The sequence below is a fragment of the Triturus cristatus genome, chromosome 12 (genome assembly GCF_964204655.1).
Source record: "Triturus cristatus chromosome 12, aTriCri1.1, whole genome shotgun sequence".
Classification (NCBI taxonomy): Eukaryota; Metazoa; Chordata; class Amphibia; order Caudata; family Salamandridae; genus Triturus; species Triturus cristatus.
Genome location: NC_140595.1, coordinates 368,314,284 through 368,337,677, shown reverse-complemented (window position 1 = coordinate 368,337,677; position 23,394 = coordinate 368,314,284). Strand labels below are relative to the sequence as shown.

Sequence of the window (23,394 nt, the reverse complement as noted above, 5' to 3'; positions counted from 1 at the left end):
GCATGTGTGACCTGCACCAGACCCCTGGCCTCTTCCTGGCAGCAGTGGGCCATTTCATGCTGCATACTCACACACCGACGTGCCAGCAGGGATGTGGCAGTCGACAGGCGGTTCACAGCTCTGGTGTACAAGTCCAGCCAGCTGTGGAGACGCTGCCTCTCCCTGCGCCTGGCTGCCAGGTCTCTCCTTATCTCTGTGCACAGTCTTTCCAGTGCAACTGTCATGCCCATGACACCATCCCTCATCTCAGTCATGTTGTGATTGTGTGGGGAAAACTGGCGCTGGATTGACTTTAATGCCTTTGCTCACAGGCGCTGGATGGACAGGGGACTGTGCTGTGTGCTGTCCTGCACGCTGGCTCTGGATGGCTGGGCTTCTCCACCTGTGTCCGTTGGCCCTGCCTGCAGCAGTGATAGTGGTGGCACTATGAGGCACCGTCCGCTTGGCACAGGGATTGCTGGTCTGATTTCATCCTGCTTCTCCTGCCCTGCCTGGTCCTCATTTTCGGTTGCATCCTCCCCTTCTGCAATTGATTCCTGTGTTTCAAGTGGTGCGGTGAATGTAAATGCACACAGTAATTTGGAGTCCTGCCTCGCATTGGTAATGCAATACAGTTCTCATATTTTGAGTTACATGAGTACTATCTGTCTGTTTTTTGCTTTTCCTGGATTACTCATCCTGATTCCACCTTGCTGTGTCTCACTGCTTCACTTTTAGGAGCATGTGACTACATCTCCCATAATGCATTGCTAGGTGTGCTTGTTAACATGTACTGGATTTGCATTCATGTTTGGTGTCTGGGTGTTTCCTGAGTGTGTGAGTGGGGTGGGGATGTATAAGGGGAGTTATGGCATGCATCTTACCTTGTCTGGTGTTTGGGGGTTCGGAGCTGTCCATGTCAGCCATGCCACTCACAGTCTGGGGCTGAAGGGTGCCCTCCACCAACTCCTCCAGGGGTGTAGACTCAGTTGCAGTGGATGTCCCACCACCAGTCATCAGCCAACCTTGTTGCCACCTTTTCCTTTGATCTTTGATGCATGTCGTACCACCTTTTCCGGAGGTCTTCAACAGTGCGGTGGGTCACACCGATGGCATTAACATTTTCCTGGATTTCATTCCAAATTTTCCTTCTGCGTGCCTCTGGCACACATAGGGATTTCTTCCAAAAATATGGCTGATTACCATTTCCTGGATGAGGACCTCCTGCTCCCTCTCACTGAATTTCTGTTTTCTCTTTCTTACATTCTCCTCCTGCTGCTTCTCTGCCTCCTTGGGATCCATTTCTCGTTCTCTCAGTTGCAGTGCACAAGTCTGTCCCTCTCCTCCCAGCCTCTAACTCAGCTTCTGGCAATCAGGTGCAGCATGGGAAGTCATAATTCCTGGTTGTGATGTCATCATGCTCCACCTGAATTGCCGGTTCTCTAATTTGTGGATCCTTATTTGCGAATTTGCAATTAAGGAATCGCAAATTAGGTATTCACATTATTATTCTGCGAATTTCTGAGAATCGCTAAATTTTTGCGATCTTTTATCTACATCGGGTTTTGTGATTCTCAGAATGCGATTCGCTGAAAATTGCATTTTGAGAAAAGCAAAATTCGTTTTTGAAACATTTGGCCCTTAATCTCCCCCGCCTACCAAAGACACATTCATTTTTGGGCAGACCATGGCCCAGGTGGTCAGTGCAGTTAATGTTTTAGGTAAGGGGGCATGCGGCCTGACTCAGAAAAATTCTACTTGTGCCTGTGTGTAAGCAAAGTAGTGGAAACGGTTTTAGCCAGCACCACAATGTTTGCTGATTTGGGAGCCGCCTGGGGCTGAAGGGGCCTTGGAGTTCCTTCTGCTGTCTCCAACAACACCCACAGTGAAGTAACAGCTGTCTCCAGTCAGCACCTATGATGGGTCCCGGCTGGGGGCCCGGCAGGATTTATGGGGTCTAAGGGCTGCCCCCGTAGCCCACAAAATTTTGAGTACATGTGGGTGTTCCGGGTGGGCACCGGGGCAACATCTTTTACAAAATATTAGGGGTGGGTGGAACTCGCGGAATTTCACTCTGCAGAATTCCACAAAGTTCTATGAAAACTGAAAGATTCGTCAGAGTTCCGCAAGGCGGCACTGTCAGCACGTTTCATCGCTCGCGCCGATTTTTAGCACCGGGAGCCTGTTCCACATTGGAAAATCAACACAAACTGCATCATGTGGCTTGCCAGAGTGAGGTGCTTCTTTGTTGCCGCACCAGTATCTTCTCATCTGTGTAAAGAACATCTCGCCGGGTGCCGTCCTATCTCCCAAAAATCCCACTATGGGATGCCAATTCTTGCTTGCCAACACACCGTTGGTGAGCTGCGCATGAGAAAAACCCCACCGTGCAGTGGTTGGAGGAGTTTTGATGGAACTCCACATTACATGCATAACGCTGAGTAGGTGAAACTCTGTAAACTCTGCCGGCGGAACAGAGTTTATCTCCCACCCCTACAAAATATACAATAAAAGGCCACCTCCCATCAAAGTGATGGCTGTTGAGCTAGCTGGTGCCACAGGGGTCCTGGGGCTCCCCACACAACCCCCAACATTAAAAAAGGAATGGGTACCATACAAAACATTAAAAAAAGAAAAATAAATGAGCGCCAGACAAGGATCATCCAATATTGACCCGTGAGGGCTTTTTTTTTATATTTTAGGATCCTGGTTAAACTCCTGCCCTTCTAGCATTGTTTTTAATCTTGAGGGGGCTACAGGGAGTGCTGCACCCCCCCCCCCCCCCAGCAACTTTATAAAAACGCATTAATTCTCCTTGGTCAATAAATCCATGAACCCAGGGGAGATTCCTTCACATTTTGAATGCATTCTAAGCTGGTGCTGTATGCTTTTTGGCTGGAGTACTGGACCGCCTTAACTCTGCACTTTGTGGCCTGAAAAATGTTAAAAGAATGACATGTGGATTTTTTCCAATAAGGCTTTATTAAAAAAATATATGACAATCACTTTTTTTAAACATTACAATGTGTGAATTTATATAATATACATTTGTTTATATTTATTGGTTACTTTTTGACAAAGACAATAGGTATGTTTTATATATATTTATATGCTGACCCTTCATAAAACCAGTAGGCCCACTTTTTATATTTTGGAGTTCTGACTCTTTCTCAAAGCCAGTAGGTCTGCCTAACTTTGAACATCACCCTTTATATTGTAACATCACATAGTCAGGCGTGCGCACCCATGGTGGTGTAGCCGCAAGACCTGCCACAGCCGTACACAGAGGGGGGTTGGGCATCCAACCCCACTCCACACATGGCCAAAGGATATCGTCTGTGGGCGATGGGCACCAGCATGGGGTTGGGTGCAGGGCCTGGTGCACAGATCAAGCCTTTTGCCCAACCTCATGCTGCGCACAACAGCTGTGAGTTGTGAGGGGTTGGACCCAGCAGAGTTGAGTGCAGGCCATGCCCACATACCAGGCTCTACACCTAACACCTCACATCATGATGGACATCTTACTTTGCATTAACAAGCCATAGAAATTCACTCACAATTCCCATAGGCTAAAGTGGCTTTATAGTTAGGAATTTTAATAATATTTACTTTAAATTACAAAAAAAACCCTTAGAACTTCACGGTAAAATCCAAAGATTAAAGGGTTGTTATAGTTAGGTGAAAATGTCAGTTAAAACAACCATTTAAAATAAACAAAATGACAGACATTTACTAATTATAGTTATCTTAAATACTATAACACCTACCCTAAAATAACTAACCTGCGCCATCGCCATGCAGTGGTAATTACATCACATATTACATCACTCATAAGATGTTCTATGACAACATTGATAACATCACTGTAACATATGCAATTACATTTCGCCATATACTAGGGACCTATAGGTTAGTTACATTTGCCATTAAGAATATAGACAATTTCAGCAGAGTCAGTGTGTACAAAGTCAAAACAATGACTTCCCAACATCCTTTCTACTGGGAACTAAGCTAAGGAATAATGAAACCCAAACACCTTCAGAGAAAAGCAAGGGACGAAGGATGAAGAGAGAAAGATAGAGTGAGGTATGATGTGGTTTAAAAATATATATCCCGAATAGACTTTTTTATTTTGAGTTTTGTCACAGGTTTTGATAGTTAGTCAACTGTTGATACTCGGAGCTCCAAACAACATGATAAGCCTATGTCAGAGCCAGCATCTACTTACAAAATACCCATGGAGACCTTGTGAGCGCAGACATGTTTATCATTATAAATTGCATCTTTCTTATTGTCAGATCCTTATTAAATATGATAAGAGAAATTGTAAGTCCATAAGATTGGTTGGGGTTTTTCAGCTGAATCAGCTATTTAGTCTTGGCACAGACATGAAACATTAGTTTAGTTTCGAAAGAGGGTATGCCGAAGATTCTATGGCTGCACTTTAATATAAAGTTTGAACCTGTAAAAAATGTAATTATCTCTTACCAACATCAATTGATTAGATGGTATGAAAAACTAAGGGCAGCCCTTTTGAAGCATAATTTATGATTCTAGTCTGCAACATTTAGTATGGAATATTGCTGCAATATCATTGTAAAGGTATCGAGGGCCAAAATATCAAGATGCTTAAGTGCATATTGAGATGTATAGGTTTACAACACATCTACGTATTTTGAAGATAAGCATAAATCATCAACCTACAGATATGTGGAGTTGGATATAAAAAATATTTACATACTTACATGTAGCTATTATCCAAAATATGTTTGGTACAATATTAACTTGTGGATTCTAAATACCAAGCGCAGGATCCAAAAAGGTAAACATGCATTTGTGTGTAAGTTTGCACTTTATCAGTATTCAATTAGAAAAAATGTAATAGTACCTTTACGATTGCGGTGATTTAAAAGTTAGAGTGGAGAACCCTGCACATAAAAAGATAGACCTGCCCTAGTCATTTTACGTGCAGAGTTCTCCACCCTGTCTGCTAAGTCCCCACAGTCATAAACCTACTATTAAAGCATTTGCTTGTGAATGCTGAGAAAAAAGAGCAAACTTACACAAAAGTGTAAGTTTATCTTTGTGAATAAGGCCCTCAATATTTAGAATCCACACCAAATAAAGGAGTGTTCCTGGCCTTATATTTGTCCTTCTTACATGCGCAGTCACTTTTGAAAAAAAACAGATTATTTGAAATAGCTACTGCAGCCTTCCCCATATTGTTGATTGTGGTATTCCAATGAAACTCTGGCAGCCAAGGGCTTCCCAGGCTCTCCCTGGTTAGGAAAAGGAAAGTCTCATTAGCCAGTTATAGATAGTAACCATGGAAACGGCTTAGTGTCAAATGTTTGGTTAAATCTGGGCTTTTACTTTAATAAAACTTTCAACACTAGTTTCAAAAAGTGTTTGTTCCAATTTAATATTGACAAAGGTGATTTGTGAATCAGTGAATGTTTTTACCTTTTCTAGAGATGCAGTTTCAACCCTATAGTTACTTGGCTTTATCTTTTTGAGAGATGCCCTATGCCATTCATTTTGATTGTGTGTCATTTCTTTAAGTACATTTCTATCACCCCTCTGAAAAACTCCTCCAGCATTCTAGTGCAAAAATGAGAACAATGGTGCTCACCACATGGGAAGAACTGTGAACATATTTGTTGTTTTTATCTTCTTTAGTAAACTATTGTCTTTATAGCCTCACTGGCCACATGCAACACATCGCTCTATTTCAGATGTTAGGATCATAAGAGAGCAGCCGTTTGTATATACATATTTTGGAGCACTTTGAAGGGGAAAGTGTTGTATTCTTTGTTTTAAAAAGTGGAATACATGTATTGACTAATTTACATGCAATCAATCAATTACAAATATTTGAATGGAGTTGGAACAGCCACACTAGGGCCATCGTTACAAGTGGCCAGTGAAATTCCTATATGTTTAGTAGCTCTTCTTACCACACACACTGGAATTTTGAAATTTACACCACTGGAATTTACCTGGGGAACATGTCTGTAATCCTCAGAACATGCAGATATTGGTGGACTAAGCATTAAAATCTGCGATGGTATTCCCAAAAAACGTTTAATAGACATTGACTTCCATATCCCAAAAATTCCAAACGCCTTGGTGTCACAATTTATTGCATGAGATAATTGTCACATACAGTAACGGGCAACCTGAAAATACAGCACTTCAGCAACTTGGTTTGATTCTGAACTATATTATTAAAATAGTTGAGAGGAAATTTACTGGTTTAATTAATCTACTTGTAAGTAAAAAGCTTCAAAAATATGAAATGCATATATCAGTAAGTGGATTTAAAGTTAGAGGGTGCAAGATTTTGTTAATTCCTGCCAATCCAATCAATGCCAATGTCTGCCAAATGCACTAAATAAAATAATAATAATACAATCTTTATTCAGCAAAGCATACAGCCATAAAAGATAAGATACATTAAAAACGAATAACAGAGTCATAATAAAAGGGCTAATTCATTTTGTCATCACTGTGAGGGTAACAGCACATCATACACTCCTCTTGCGGGGTCTCTAGATTATGCATTAGTCTCAATGCTGTTATTACTCGGTGCCTAATTCAAACATTTAACAATTTACAGAACGCCCCCCTCTGTCTTAATCGTTCTGAAATTTCCTTGATCTCATCTTTGCTCTTAAAAAGTGTGTAGCAACAAATAAAGTGTGTTCATTCTGAAGAAGTTGCATGTGCAAAAGCGCAATTCAAGCCTGTCTAAAACACATAGCTTTTCAATATGGTTTAAGATTCAATTGCCGGGGATGTGTAAAATATTTACATAAAAAGACAAAGTGTAAAATGTCCTGTGGAGACCTATTGTCGCAGCCACAGGGTCCTCTATCTTCATTTGCGCTACAAATCCGATAGGGACAGCCACTGAATGATGGAACATATTGAATCTAAAACCTGTGATTACAAAACGGTCATAAGCACTAGTTAATGTAGTTAAGTAATGTTCAATTGCTTGCACTGATTTCACTAAAGCATGTGCTCTAACTGATGATTTTAACAATTCCTTGTCACCACGTTCCATGCTGACCTTGTTAAAATAGAGATCATTGATTAGTTTTTTTATCACCTATCTTCACTGAACTACAATATATAAACATGTTTGGTCTTCCTAGGCTGCACAAAGTGTCTTTGATATATCTTAGCCACGGTATTCTAAGCGCATGCTCCAATGAGAGGCAGTTCCGGATTATCTCATGATTAAGTGAGGCCTCCTCCTTTGTCCAAATGTTCAACCAGCAGTGAAGGGGTTTAACGGCTACTTGATCCGCCACATGCCTTCCCCAAGTTCTTGGTGGACTGAATAGGCGGGGGTACCTTGAGGAACCTTTAATAACCGTCTCAGATATTTATTCTGTGTCGTCTGAAGCTCCCCCATATTCTTATAGCCCCAGATTTCACTCCGATACAGCGCTTTAGAAACACAAATTGATCGATATAATTTTAAAATCACCCCGGGTGACCATGTTCCTAGTCTATATGCAAAGCTCGCAATAGCCCCCATTGACTTCTTTGTATCCCCCACTTTCTCTTCTTTCAGGATGTTCCAATTTAATTTGGCGTCAAATAAAACCCTGAGGTATGTAAAATCTGGGACTTTAGCTATGCTATGGGAGCCTGCCTTGTAAAAAGTATCACTCTTACCTCGACAGCCCACTTACATCACAAACAACTTCGCATAATTAGGAGATAAATTCAGTTCCCTCATGAAGGAAACAAATCCATCAATTAAGATTTGCAATGCTCTTGGGGTTTGTGCTATGATCATGGCATCATCTGCGTAAAGCAGGACTGGTACTGATCTTGTGCCTATTCTTGGCGTATCAGCATGCAGGGATATCATGGCAGATTCCAACCCGTTAATATACAACGTGAATAAAAAAGGGGTAAGAATGCAGCCTTGCTGCACTCCTCTTGAGCATTTAAAACTATTCGTGAGGTCGCCCTCTTGGGTAAAATGTACCGCAGGTGTAGTGTGGGCATATAAGGACATCAGGGCATTTATAATTGAGTGTTCTGCTCCCAAACCATCTAACAGGACCCATAGTTTCCTTCGGTTTACCCTGTCAATTGCTGCAGTGAGATCCATAAAACCTAAGTAAATGGATCCGGCTTTAGCAATTGTGTATTTGGCTATCACCTGTTAGAGGTTCAGGCACTAATCCACTATGGATCTGCCTGCTCGGAAACCATATTGGGCCTCCGAGATTACTTTATATTTTGTCTGCCCATTCCACTAGCCTATCGAGTATGACCCCCCCATGACCTTGACGGTCGAGTCAATTAACGAAATAGGTCTATAACAATTAGGGTTGTCTTTGTCCCCCTTCATGTAGATAGGGACCATGATGGCTGTTGATCAAGATTGGAGCATGGTCGATGACACTGCCGCATTCAAAACCCTAGTTAAAATAGGGGCCCACACCTCCATATTACTTCTGAACAGGTCAGGGGGGATCCCATCTGGACCCGGCGCCTTGTTATTAGACAGTCCCTTTATGCCTATTATTACCTTGTTTAACTGAAATTCGATACACATATCAGATGAGAGGGGCTCCCATGCATTATTACAGTGAGAATCCTCCCCAAAATTATAAACTGATTGGAAGTGGCCACTGATCTTGTGTAATATGATGACACATGAATGGTTTGTCCAGTTCAGAGAAGCAAGGTCTGTTAATAACACTCCAAAATAAAGACCTATCTTTCAACTCACTGGCCTCAACCAGTTCGTCCCAGGCCTTTTTTTGTAGGACTGACTTCCGTTCCTTCAAAACTTTTTTTATAAGTCCTGCGACAATTAGCGACCTTAGAACTACTACGGGGTGTCTCTTTCAGCGCCGCTTTAAGGGACCTCAGAGCATGTGAGCATTCCCTGTTGAACCACCTTGGATTATCTGAGTGGGACATGACTGCAGTGACAGTTAGAAGAATCCTCACTGACTTTGCTATGGTGTCAAAATATCTTAATACATCCTCCTCTGATGGAGCAATGTCGAGGCACTTCAAAATCTCCTGTTGCCTCTCCCTAAACAGGGATAAATAGAAAACATTACAGTCAACCTATGACCATCGCAGGCGCCTCCCCTGGTCAATTGACTTTATTGTTCCTCCCACATTCGGCTATTGTCTACTTTCGGCCACTGAATTCCCATCCCCATAACCAGAGGGTTATGATCACTAAAAGGGCTTTCTATATTCCTACTAGATGTAATACTATGTGTCAGCTCTGAAGACCCAAAAATGAAATCAATGATGGATGCACAACCCCTCCCTTTATAGGTAGGTGGATAAAGACTAGAAGGTGGTATTACGGCCATTGGAAGTGTAAACATTAGATCGTAGTTATTTAAAAGAGCATTTAATTCCTGACCCTCTCCTGAGTGTTCCATATGCCATTCATCTGCTTTCCTACATGATGAAATGACCCCAGTGTTTTGCCTTATATTTGGACATAAATGACAGTTAAAATCCCCTAGCACAATCAAATAACCCAGTGAGAGGTCGTCCCCCTGCAGTTGGTCTAGGAGCCCAGCTAGCTCCTTCATGCTTGAAGCACTCGGATTCTTATTTTTAGCATTATAAAAATTAATTATTGTAAATCTTTTCATTCTACCTACTACCAGTTTTATTCCTAGCGCCACTGTCGAGTTCCAGTTTAATTGAATCACTGACCCACACAGCTCATGGGCAATAAAGATAATTAGGCCACGCTTTGCACGCACATGTCTCGAACCTTCCGCTGGGAGGAAGAACAACTTATATCCCTCCCAAAAATATATATTTTCCACCTCCCAGGTCTCTTATAAACAAATTATCTTATTACCGGATATGGTTTGAATCCATCTTTTTCCTCAAATTTTGCACCCAGCCCTGCCACATTCCAGGATATCAGATCAATCTCGCTCCCTCCCTGGGAAATGGGTAGCCTAACCGATATTATCTTATCGCCTTGGAGTCCTCTTTGCTCATTCTAATAGTGGTGATTTAAGGGAAGGTCTTCACTCTCTCTTTGTTGTTCCCCTGAGGGCATAGCTAGCTGAGCTTGGGAGTCTATTACTATTGACTGAGCTAGGCTGTATATAATGCTCACCCTCTGTCAGTCTGGATCATTAAGATCCGACAGCGGAGCATGAAATTTTAAGCACCCACTCCTCCTCTCTTCAGTGAACACTCCTCCCTCTATCTGACTCCTATTTCTCCCATTACTGACTCCTCTGGTGTTGGGAGTGGTTCTATAAAAGAAACATAATGGTAGAGGTTGGATGTCTTAAGCATAAAAGGAGAACTCAGCCGTTTGTCTCAAAATATTACGGGCTAGTTCTGGGAATCTGAAGGTGATGATCACCACATCACCTTTGAAGGTCTTTATTGATTTTCCAATCCAGGCGACCCTTCTTGCCATCAGGATGTGAGGATGGTCCCCTATATTAAACCTGCTATATATTTTCCTAGCCAGTGGGCCACTTTATTAATAAGGTTGACTGTGGACTCTTCCGACCCCACTCCCAAACTGTGCACCCCCACCAGCACTATGGTATCGGACAACAGGCCGGGGAGAGATCTATCACGGGCAACCCTGTGCTATAAATATTCTTAGTGCTTGCCCCTCCTTTTGCCTGCAAATATGATGGGAAATGTCTGTCTCTCAGAACCCTGCCACCTCCCTCCTCCTCCTCCTGTATGCTGGGATTAGGCCTATTACTCATCTCAATCACCTGATCCCCCTGACCATTTTGCAGGCCACCCCCTGAGACTTATTTGGGTTTGGGTTTGGTGGGTAGATTCCTAACTCACACTTCCCTCGTGAACTAGGACACACTGTGAATGAGCCCAACTCTGGGTCGGTGCATTAGACATAGTTTCCAGCGTGTTCTGCACTTTTCCCAGTGTCTCTCTGGAGTCTGATAGCTCTTTTTCCTTCTTGTCCCAGAGTTTCGAGAATAGATCGGTCATCAAGTTTGTGACTGTGCCCCACAGTGAGCTCCAAAATTCCTCCAGATCAGTCCGGTAAAGCAGGGTTTTTGGAGTCTCCATTTTCCTTGCTGGCTCATATTTCTTCTTTGCTTTCAGTGATCTCTTGGGGGCTGGTGACACCTCTTCCTTAGATCCCTTATTATCCACAATTTGGGTAGACCCTTGACCCTCACCCACCATAGCTGTAGATGCGAGACTTATGCCGGTTTCACCACTCTTTTGTGCCACGGCCTCTGCGGACAGTGTGCTGTCCATCCCGTTGACCTGGGGCCGGTGTCAGTTACTCCTACCGAGTCCCCCGGGGATAATGTGGGCACTACTGAGCCCGTAGGGCCCATTTACAATCTCCTCTCTGCTTTATCAATCTCCTGTGTGATTGCCCCCACCGCTTTGGCTAAGTAAGAGTCAATGGTTGCCCTTTTGTTAGTGAAAATAGGGTCAGCGGTAGTTGCTTTCCTCTTGCCCATATTCGTAAAATGAGGCTTACCTTATCCCCCAACATACCGTTAAAGCTCTTGAGCAACCACAAGTTCAAAGAGAAAGAAATACAGTCACCATATGCTCTCCGAGCTGCCTACTAACGTCCTAGACTTCCTCTTGCTTGACTCTTGGGGGCCCCAAATCCTTTGTATGAGGGCTGAACAGCTACTTTCCGGGAATCACCTCTGAAGCAAGTGGCCAACCAAAAAGGTTGTCCCATCCTCGTTCAACCGTGGACGGGCGTGTCCCGCACAAGTCCTGCACACGTCCCGTGCTGTGGGTGCTCACTGCTGCTTAAACTTAAATGCGCCTCCGGGCACGAAGAGTGACATGAGAGGAGTGAGGGAGCCTGGTTGTTGGAGTCCCTTGGACCCGCTGCTTCTGCCTTTCGCCCCCTGTCCTGGATTCAGCATCCCACACCGTGGGTGATCACCGCCAGTTAAATGCACCTCCAGGCGCGAAGAGTGACGTGGGAGGAGCAAGGGAGCCTGGTTGTTGGAGTTCCTTGGACCCGCTGCTGCTGGCTCTCGCCCCCCTGTCCTGGAATCAGCGTCCCGTGCTGCTGGTGCTCACCGCCGTTTAAATGTGCCTCCGGGCGCAAAGAGTGACATGGGAGAAGCAAGGGAGCCTGGTCGTTGGAGTACCTTGGACCCGCTGCTGCTGGCTCTCGCCACCTGTCCTGGATTCAGCGTCCCCAAATGCACTAGTTTAATTAGGTGTTTAGCAAAAAAAATGACAGAGCAATTTAAAAATAATGTATTTAACATTATGGTACATCTGGGTAGTTGACATGCTCTAAAAATCATTATTATTAATAATATTATTATTATTATCCTCTTCATCATCTGGAGATTTCTATATGGATCTGAAAGTGTTCTAAATCAGTAAGGGATGCAGGTAGAACATAAGGAAGAGTTCAATATAAATTGGCACACTTTCAGGAAACCAAGATATCAGCTATTAGCAAAGAATACGATGGCCCACGCCATTGACATGTTCTTAAATCCAGTAAAAAAGGACATCTGAAAAGAATTACTTTAATGTTTTTCATCACATATGGTGACATGATTACTACCAAATGACAGAAACCAAAAGAAATGTTCAGGAAACATTTACCACATAGGCTCTGTGTGATTTCAGCCAACTACTCAGATCGCTCAAGATTTTACCATCAGTGATCAGAAAGGAGAGTGGTCTGTATGACGGTACATCAGTAAGATCTCATCCCTGTTCGGGCAATACTCATAGCACCGCCTCCCTGACAGATTCTGGCAGAATCCCTCTGCTCTAGAAAACCAAATGGATATTCAGTAATTGCGGTGTCAGTCTTGTCTTAAATGTTCTATCCACCTAATATAGTGCTGGTTTGCTCATTTCCATTCTGAGAGATTTTTCCCTGCTGCTTTCATAAAATATATTCTGTTTGACACTCTAATATGCAATACGCAAACAATACAACCTCTGTTTTTCTCTTTTAGGCTCCTTGTTGTACCCCTCATATTCTGAACTTTCACTATGTGATATCCTACCCCGCATCTCTAAATTTTTTTGCAGTTTTTTAATGCTCACACCTGACCCAAGAGCATTAGGGCACCAGATTTTATTACATAAGGTCAGGTTAATTTTTTTTAACTAAGTGTCTTTCCTGGTATCTTCGATATAGGCTCATGCATAACGTGATTGCTGCATTAGCCAACCTCAAAGAAATTCAGAAGACACTGAGCACTGTTCCCTGCCTGATACCAGGTTGCGCCTTTTCCACAACACTTTCCCTCCACCAGTTATGTGGAGAGTTGTTTATAACATTGAGGGTTTTGATATATTTTATCCTTCTTCATTTTCCCTCGGGGTTATACCCATTGCAAACTCAGATTATCTCATGAGCCAACCTTGTTCTATTCTTCAAAACATGTGCTGTGTTTCTAAGCTGCTTCCCCTGTCCTTCCAACATCTTAGGGAAATAACTGGGTCATTTTGTGAATTATACTGTGCTTTGCTTCACCACTCTCTTCCTTGTAGCAAGGATGTTACCCCAATGTGTCTGACTTTTTAGGCAGAAGTTTCATTGCCTGGAACTGCGTTCCTTACAATCTCATAACTGTTGCAGAGGCACAGCCATGCAGATTGCAAGAAATATGAAAATCAAAAACCGTGCAATAGGGCAGGAGCAAAATCAATTTTAAGCCTCCAGGTTAAGAATGATCAATTCAGCTAAAACTGTTGCTTAAGATTGTAATCAATATTTTTAGAAAAAACATTCTTTTCTTACGTCATAAATAATATTGCAACAAGCACAGCTGTTTTTACACTTTTTATATTATTAGTCAAAAAGGAAAAATACAACACATAGTAAAAAACAACAATCTGACCCAACAAATAAATAGGTGCAGTAAAAATCACCCCTTAAGTCTCTTTTGTCCCTTTTGCCCACAGTTTGAAGAAAGTGTGGATCACTTTCTGTTATTCTGTCCTACCTACACCCTTCCCCGAAAAAACTGGATCACCTCCATCTGCAAGTCAGTGAGTATCCTCCACTATTGGGAAGTATCTTGGATCAATCAATCAAGCCGTACTTATATAGCGTGGCTTATCACCCTTGAGGATACCCAGTTGATGTGCTGCGGGTCTCAGTCAAAGAGCAAGGTCTGTAGTCCCTTCCTGAAGTCTGCCAATGAGGGAGCCGTTCGAAGGTGGAGGCAAAGGGCGTTCCCGAAGTTGGTGGTGAGGTGGGAGAAAAATCGACCACCGATGTGGCAGCGGCAGATGTGTGGTGTCTGTGCGAGGGTGAGGTGGGCAGAGTGGAGGTTTCTCTGTGGTTGCTGGAAGTTCAGGCGGTGGTTCATGTATGCTGATGCTTGGTTGTGGAGGACTTTGAAGGTGTGGGTCAGAAGCTTGAAGTGGCATCTCTTCTGGATGGGGAGACAGCAGAGGTCTCTTAGGTGCTAGGTTATGTGGGTCCTTTTGGGCATGTTGAGGATCAGTCTAGCTGCTGCATTCTGGATCCTCTGGAGTCTTCCCCAGAATTTGCTGGTGGCGCCTGCATATAGTGTGGTGCCGTAGTCTAGGCAGCTGGTGATGAAGGCCTGCTCACTGTTCTGCCATTTGAAAATTCGGCGAAGCATGCAGAGCATGTGGAAGCAAGCCAAGGGGACAGCGTTGACCTGTTGTTTCATGAAGAGTTTGCAGTCTAGGATGATACTGAGGTTGCCCATGTGGTCTTTCAGAGTGGGGGTCGGTCTGAGCTCCGATGGCCACCAGGAGTCGTCCTAGAGGAAGGTTTGACTGCCAAAAATCAGCACTTTAGTTTTTTCCATGTTGAGCTTCAGGCAGTTGTCTTTCATCCAGGCTGAGACGTTCTTCCTGAGTGTGGGAGGATGAGCTGGTTGTCGTTGGTGTAGGAGATGTTGTTGATGTTGTGAGGTCTGACAATGTCTGCTAGTGACGTCATATATAAGTTGAAGTGGGTTGGACTGATGGATGAGCCTTTCAGGATGCTGCAGATGGTGTGCTTGGGCTGTGATGTGAAGGAAGGGAGACTGTTCCTCTGTGTGCACCCTGTGAGGAAGGATGCCATCCATTCAAGAGCATCATCTTCGATTCCGATCGGGTGCAGTTTATTGATGAGTGTGTGGTGGGAGACGGTGTCGAAAGTGGAGGCGAGGTCAAGAAGGATCAGTGTGGCTGATTCACCTCTGTTGAATAGGGTGAGCAGTCGCAGTGATCAGAGCTGTCTCGGTGCTGTGGTTGTCCCTTAATCCTGATTGAAAGCGGTCTAGAGGGTTCTTTATCTCCAGGTGTTCGGTGAGTTGGAGGTTTATGGCCATATCCAGGATTTGGGGGGGAAACGGGAGCAGCGAGATGGGATGTTAATTCTAGAGGCCGTAAAGGTTTGCAGAGGGTTTCTTAAGGAGGGGTCAGACCTCTGCGTGTTTCCAGGTGTCGGGAAAGGTGGCTGTGATGATGCAGGTATTAAAGATGGTGGTTAGCTGATGGCTGATCTCATCGCTTCCAAGGTTGAAGAGTTGATGGGGGAATGGGTTGGTGGGTGCTCTCAAGTGGATAGAGTTCATTAGGGCCTGGGTGTCGGCAGTCTCTGCGGAGTGGAGATGCTGAGGAGGTTAGTGGCTTAAGGATCGAAGTTTCAGTATATGGTGGGTATCTAATTGTGGAACTGGTATGCAAAAGCGTTGCAGACTTCCTGGGATGAGGAAATCGAGATCTTAGTGGCAGATGGGCAGGTGAACTCTCTGACAATAGTGAAGATTCCTTGGTCTGGTTGGCACGGCCTTGATGTGCTGTGTCAGCGCCCTCCTATTCGTGGCTTTCAGTAGGTGGTGGTAGTTGAGGCAGACTTAAAAATGGCTCAATCCCTGGTTGTTTCTGCTGAAGCACCATATTCTTTCCAGTTGTTTGCATCTATATGTCACCACGCTGAGATCTGGAGAGTACGAGTTGGCTCGTCTGGTGGGTCTGTGCTTCTTGCCTGGTTTGATGGGGGCGGCTCAGTCAGCGTAGCAGGTGATCCAGGCACTGAAGTTCTCTACTACCTGGTTCAGGTTGGTGGAGGCGTCAAGTTGGGTGAGGCTGGGAATAAGACTACATGACACAGAGGAGTGTATAGTGTTTGTTGCTTCCAGATTCCTAATGTGAGCATGGAAAATAAGATCTAATAAGTTATATGTGACAGCGTAGATGGATGCTGGTCTGAACACAATGTTTTGGGCCTAATGTGTTTGCAACCTCAAGCTCGAAGCTGCTAGCTAAACTGCTAATTGAATTATTAATGTATTGTTTATAGCTGGCTCATGGTTTCTTAATTCCCCTAACGTCCTAAGCCATCTACTTATGAAATCTTTTGGGTGCACCAGTAGAATAACAAACCTCTGAATTCAAGCTGGTTTTTGACCCTATGCTGTCTCTTTTTACAAAAACAATTCCAATGTTTTTATTTGAGAATTTTAGCTGTGTAAAAGAGCTAAATCAAGCACTGAGCGAAATTATTCGAAGTGTAGGAGCACAAAACGGACCCTGCAGATGTTTTTGTCCTCCGTCTCTTTTATTTTTACTTGCGAGCTAGAAGCACATTTGTCTATCTTTGTTGCTTTGATTGTACATTTGTAGTATTGCATCACTGAATTTATCAGTCTAATAGTGTTTTCCTTTGAAGGTGTTCTGAAAAGATCATTGGCGCTTTCTCCAATTCAATGAGTATACTGTTCCACTTACTGCTTGGCCATAAAGTATTTCATTGTCACTTGGAGTTATGATTTTATGTTTTCAAGTGTATAACAACCCAGGTAGTTGTTTCTATTGTTTTTATCTGTGATTTTATGGCCTTCGGCTGAAATAAAGCTTGAATTGAAAAATAGGTGCAGTACATATTGAAGTGATCATCTCACAAATTAAGTCTCCCAGTCGCCTTTGAAAAAAGATAATATGGGCAGGTGCAGTTGCAACCCAATACAATCCTAACTTAAATGCAATAGCATTAATTGTAACAAAATCATATTTTTTAGAAATGTTGTACCAGTGACCTTATGATCTTTGGACAGTTGCATTTTCTCATTGAGTTATCTACATAATAAAAGTAAGTCTTTAACGTCATAGCACTTTAAACTTAAAGTTCATGCTGTCAATTAGAGAAGTGAAAGCCACTCAGTCAAAACCACTTTATTCGGTTAATAAAAACCAGAAAAGTACACAGCATACAACATTTATTAAACAATACTATTAAAAAGGAATTTATAAATTAATCTTGGGCGCCATAAAACATATCATCCATCACCAGAGTTCATAGATAAACAAATAAAACAAACTACCGATAATTCATGTTTAAAAAGAAGAGTTTGTTAAAAAAATTACACTCTGTGAAATCTCAGGGTAAGACAAGCGATCCAGAATACATCATATATAGCAAAACTTCTCAGATGGAAGGGCAAACGTTAAAACAGAATTCATTTGCTCATACAGGAACAACCGCGTTACATAACATAAAGTGTCGTTTTTTCCTATGCCTCACAGCAGTCACTAAAAAGCTCGCAATATTAAAAGTCTCCCAAGGGTCATTCAGCATCTGCAAATATAATAGTGTAGGTCTGACCTGCATAAAGCCTTTTCCCTTTAAAATAGGAATTAAAAACGTTCTAAGCAGATCGCTAAAATAATCACAAAACATTGTAAAGTGCATAATGTCCTGGGTAGAGAAATTATCACATGTACATGGACCTAGGTCATTCACCCTAGTCCAATCCTGCAAATCTGCTAGTAGGCAATGAATGAGGTTAAAATGAAATCTAATTAAAAGAAAGTGACGACAAGGCTTGGTGACACAGTAGGTTTCATTATCTCACTTGCCTCTCTCTCTCTCTAAAAACAACAGGTTTAAAAGATGTTTTTTAACCCACGCCAGGTCCTCTTTCCTTGTTTTTTCTGGAGAGTCGAACAGTTGGGGAAGCCCTAGTTTGTTTAAAATAGATATGACATATTGTAGCCACGCAATGCGGCTTGCTCTCTCCAAGGAAACACAATCACTGGCAATCTCTTGGTTCAACACCAAATCTGGATTAGTCCAGATCGTTAGCCAACATACAACTGGGGCCAGCCCTATCAGGTCAGATACATTGCCAATGCCTAATTCTTGATGTATGACATAGGTAGCAGTGGATTGAGGGACCGACAGCAGGTTCCTTAAAAACTTATTTTTAACTATCTGTAACCCCTCCACCGATTTATATCCTCAGATTGCAGACCCATACTTCGCAATGGCAATACATTTGGATCTGTAAATATTAATCATAGCTTCAATTGGCTTGTCCCCAAGTCGCTGCGCAAAACCATGGACGGCTGCTGTAGATCTTGCCATGGCATGTTTTTTAGGTTTCGGCTGAGGAACCTACAAACCCCTCTCATCAAACAATACCACCAGATAGGTAAAATAGGTCACCCAGACAGCTCTATACCTTCACAATAAAAGGTTTTAAACTTTGTTGGTCTCTGACCCATAATCATCATGTGCGATTTGGCTGTATTAACACTTAAATCCACAGATTGCATAAAGGCCCCAAAATAATCCAAAAGCCTCTGGAGCCCTACAGCTGTGCGAGGCAACAATACAGCGTCATCTGTGTATAGGAGGGCAGGGATAGACCTGTCCACTACGCAGGGAATATCCTGGCTGGCAGAACATGTGGAGGAGTCCAAATTGTTTATATATAAGGTAAAGAGCAGGGGAGCTAAAATGCAGCCCTGTCTGACACATCTACCAATGCTAAAGTGCTGTCTGCAAGTGCCATCTTGGCTAACTTTCACACTCCCAAAAAGATCCCTGTGTAAGTCGGCCAGGATGTTGACTAAGCAGTGATCCACTCCCATATCAATCAATAGAGCCCATGGCTTCGATCTATTAACTAGATTGAACGCCAAGGATAGATTCATAAAGGCCAACTGTAATATCCCAGCCTTGGCCACTGTGTATTTCCCAACTAAGAAGTGCAAATTTAGACACTGGTCCAGTGTGCTCCTACCTTTTCTAAAACCATATTGGAGGTTAATATACCACTATCATACAGCCAATCTACGGTTTTGCTGAGAATCATTCTCCCTAGCACTTTTACAGCAGAGTCAATCAGGAATAAGCGCCTATAGCAGCTTGGCTCACCTCTCTGGCCTTTTTTGAAAACCGGAATAATGGTGGAGTGGGACCAGGACCTCAGAAATCCCTGCTGACTAGCCACATTAAAAACTTTAGTTAGAATTTTTGACCAGAGGGATGGATTCTGTTTGTACAAATTGGCCGGGACACCATCCAGGCCAGGGGCCTGATTGCTAGTCATTTGCTTAATTGCTAGCTCTACTTCTCCTTCATTGAAAACCAAAACAGAGATGCCCATTTTTTGATCTAGGGAAGCGGGGGATCCCAGCTCCACCGGGACCTCATATATGAGTTTAAGATGAGAGTCCCATTGATCCTCCGTGATATTGCATTCTAGGGGAGCATTGTCAGTTCCAGAAAAGAAGGGTTTATTTACTGTTGTCCAGAATCTGGCACTATCCTTAAGGACCTCCACATTTGGAAGCAGGTCAATCCATGCTTCACCTTTAATTTAATTTTTGTGGGTTTTCAAAGCACACTTACGTGACTTTCTCAGAGTGGCTATGGAAGTTTTATCTTGTGGAACCTGTTTCAGGGCAGTAAAAAGCTTTTGATGTGCTTCAGAACAATTACTATCAAACCATCTCCAGACTGTTTCTTTACGACTTTTGCTGGGCGGGGTGAGGCCTATCGCCACCTAGACACAGATTCCTTCAAAGGCAGGGAGTACCTCAGCCCCCAGTTTTGTTGGATAAAGACAGAGGCCGAAGTTCTCCTTGGCGCTCTGCCAAAGGTCCTGGAGAAAAAGGTCTGGAATTACCTTAGTCCATTTTAACCTACATCCCTGGTCAGATGGTTTTAAGCAGGTGTCAATAGATGACATTCCTTGTTTACAATTTAAGCCAGTTCCCCGGCCTAGCACAAGGTGGACGGGATTATGGTCACTATAATGAGACCGCTGCGCATTATAAGAGACCACCTGGGTTGACAGTACAGGGGAAATAAATATATAATCTATTACAGAGTCCCGCCCTCTTGCCTTAAAAGTTGGGATCCTCGCCTCATTAGCATGTATACTGGGTTGAATAAGGTCTACTTCAGCCAGAAGATCCTTCAGACATTCCCCTTGCTGTGTATGCTCAACGTGTGAATTAAAAGAATTAACCAGCCCTAAGAAATCTGCAACATGACAGTTAATAATACATAAATAGTTCAAGATTATGATTGAATAAAAAGTGGTTTGCTTCACTCTGTAATCCTCTAAAAACATTTCAAATTACATAAGTGTTCATTTATAAAATTACTATCAAAAGAATTATAAAAATTGACAATCAACAATTTTGAGGTGTTAGTAGGGGTAATTTCTATCGCTAGGCAATTACAAGATCCAGAGTCCACAATACAATGAGTTCCCAACAGTTTGAGTGAGATTAATGTTAAGAGACCCCACCCCCCCTTTTGCTCTACCTGCCTGAGAGGGCAGGCTCACCATAGGACATATACCCATCCAGCCAAAAATGTATTTTCCCTGTCCCGTGTCTCGTGTAAGCCCACTATGTCACACTCTCTTAAAAGATCAAGCCACCTAGGATCATCTCTTTTACTTCTTAACGGTGCTACAATCCAGCTAAGAATCTTACAGTTTAAGTTGTTACCCTCACTAGTCCCGGCACCCCTTTATATGTCAATACTATGAATCTGCTGTTGGGGGGAGGAGACTCCAGGCATTCATTATTGTCCAGATGACTTAATGAGAGGAATCTATTTGCATACACTAGACTACTGTCCCTTCCTTCCTCCCCTGAAAACCACTCTGAACCAGTGAGTGTTTAGCAAACCCACATATTTATTGACAGAAGGACCAAAGGGTGGTAGCTGCATTGGGAAAAACCAGTAGTGGTTAGCAAATGTACTACAATGTAATATTCCTCTTCGGTCCTAAAACAAAACGCCCAGCAGTCTTTAATGAGGATAATACTGAAACCTTGATTGTTTTCATAATGCATCATCACGGGAAAACAAATGGTCACCATTGTGTTAATCAGAGAGCATTTGTGAATTTGTGAATAATTTTCAAATAATGCGATAACATGTTAAATAATTTGAAATATACATATGTACACTTGTATAGGTACTTACTCATTGCAAACTTTGGAGGGTTGTCGTTAACATCAGTTAATGTTACCGTCACTGTTGTTGTCCCAGAAAGTCCACCCATGTGACCACCCATATCCTTTGCTTGTATAACAACAAGATATTCCTCTCTGGCTTCTCGGTCCATGTTCGAAAGGGCTGTCTTAATGATTGCTGGAATAAGAGTCAATACAAATTTGAACACAATTTAACTTGATATGTAATAAACTACTACAACCCTTAGGTTCACTTACATGACATAAAAATGACTTTAAAAATGTCCTGCCAACTATAGACAAGGTTATAAAAAACCCTTTGCTCATCAATACAAATCTTAATCAAAGCCACCATTATATTGCTTCAGTGGAACTAACAAAAACATTACTCACCTGTTTGTAAACCTAGCTCATAGTTTTCTTCATCACCAAATTGCTGCTGAAGTGTCACATTATTCCTAATTTTAATAGGTTGATACACTACAGACCTCATCATGAGTGTTTGGTTATTTACCAGATGTTTCCATACTCGTAGCGACCAGGAGTAGTGGTAACTCTAGGTATAGTGAGGTAACTGGGATTGCCAGTGAAGCCCTGATGTTCCACCCACAAATGAGAAATTATTGGTGCAATCAGGAATGCCTGAACCAACTGATGTCTCTACACTCCACCTTGAGCTTCACACAGAGATTTTGGTTGCTTTAAGCAGCCAGGGAACCTGGGATGTAACTTGATAACTTGAAATTCTATACGGGTAAGTAACTTCAGTTAGTTGTCCACCAGTTGAAAGTCATTCATCCATGGCCCTAGCAACAACCCTACAGATATCTACTTCATGCCTCACACACTGCTGCTTAACAAACTCTGTTAAGCAGCAAACCACTTCAGAGTTTTGGGGTGTTAGAAATTGGGTTAGTGGTTGAAGAGGGTGTGAGCCCTGGTCAAGCAGCAATCGCAATCCTAATCAGGGTAAGGCACAAGCAAAGCCCAAACTAACCTATGCTCAACTCCCTGGTAGATTGCAACAGAGCAGTCGGGCTTAACTTGGAGGCAATGTTTAAAGTATTTGTGTAACACGTGAAACAGTAAAACAGTGACAAGACCACACAAAAGGATCCCACACCAGGTGAGAAAAATAGATCTTAATTTAATAAATACATCAAGACCAAAATGACAAAAGTCCATTCAGTAGAACTGGAGTTATGACATTTTAAAGAATAAACTGCAATATTGTGCCTAAAGCATACCGCGCCAACCACAGCTATCTAGTTGCAATGGACCAGTTCAAAGTTGAAAGTTCAAGCCGACCATGATGGAGCGCAGGTCAGATACAGTTGCAGATTATTCCCGCTTAAGGTTTTCCTTCTCAAGTTCTGTGCCAAGAGTCCCGTTCACTTGGATGAAGGTCGCCGGGAGCAAGGACAGTGTACTGGTCGTGATTAGCGGGATGCGAATAGCTGGCTGGGTGTCGCGGACAGGCGGACTGGATCTTGGCATTGGCAGTCAAATGGGCGAATGATGCTTGTTATGCAAAGAGACAGGCTTGCAGTGGATTACGCAGAATTGTGTTGCACCCCAATGATCCAGGACCTGAGAAGCTTCTCTTGGGGTCAGGAACTCACTGAAGTTGGGTCCAGGAGCTGTTGGGGAGTCTTTTATGTGCCTGAGGCTCAGAGCAGGAGGCCATCAGTCTAGCCTTTTGACCCACTCTGGGGTCCTAGGTTCAAGATGGGTTCCAGGCCCATATCTCCCTCCTCAGGAAAGAGGACAGAAGGTCAGACCAGTAAGGCAGCAGCACCTTCAGATTAGCAGTCTAGCAGAGTGACAGTCCTTTCAGCAGCACAGCAGTCCTTCTTTCTGACAGAGTATCCACAGGTCCAAAAGTGTATTGAAGTGGTGGGGGCAGATAGCCTTCTTTTATACACAGTTGTGCCTTTGAAGTTGGCGGAGGCTTGTGGAGGTATGCATTTAGAGTGCACAGATGTCTTGCCTTACTGGCCCTGCCTCCAAACTCACTACAGGGGGTTTGCAGCCATGTGTGTGGTGACAGGACATATCCTATTCAGGTGTAAGTGAGGCTGGGCCCAGCAACTCCCTCCCACCCTGCCTGTGATGACTCATACAGTCACACCTAAGCTCCCATTGTGTATGGCTGTCTAGGAGGAATATACAAAGCCGAACTGCCAACTGCGC

The 23,394-nt window shown here is 43.1% G+C and overlaps 1 protein-coding gene across 1 annotated transcript in view; it reads right to left on the bottom strand.

The window, feature by feature from the left end:
• Positions 1 to 23,394, bottom strand: part of CDH8 (cadherin 8) — an 815,205-nt gene that overhangs the window by 315,563 nt on the left and 476,248 nt on the right. The window contains exon 5 of the mRNA XM_085636856.1: positions 21,212 to 21,379. Coding sequence (XP_085492982.1) covers positions 21,212 to 21,379 — 168 coding nt within the window. The remainder of the gene's footprint in view (positions 1 to 21,211; positions 21,380 to 23,394) is intronic.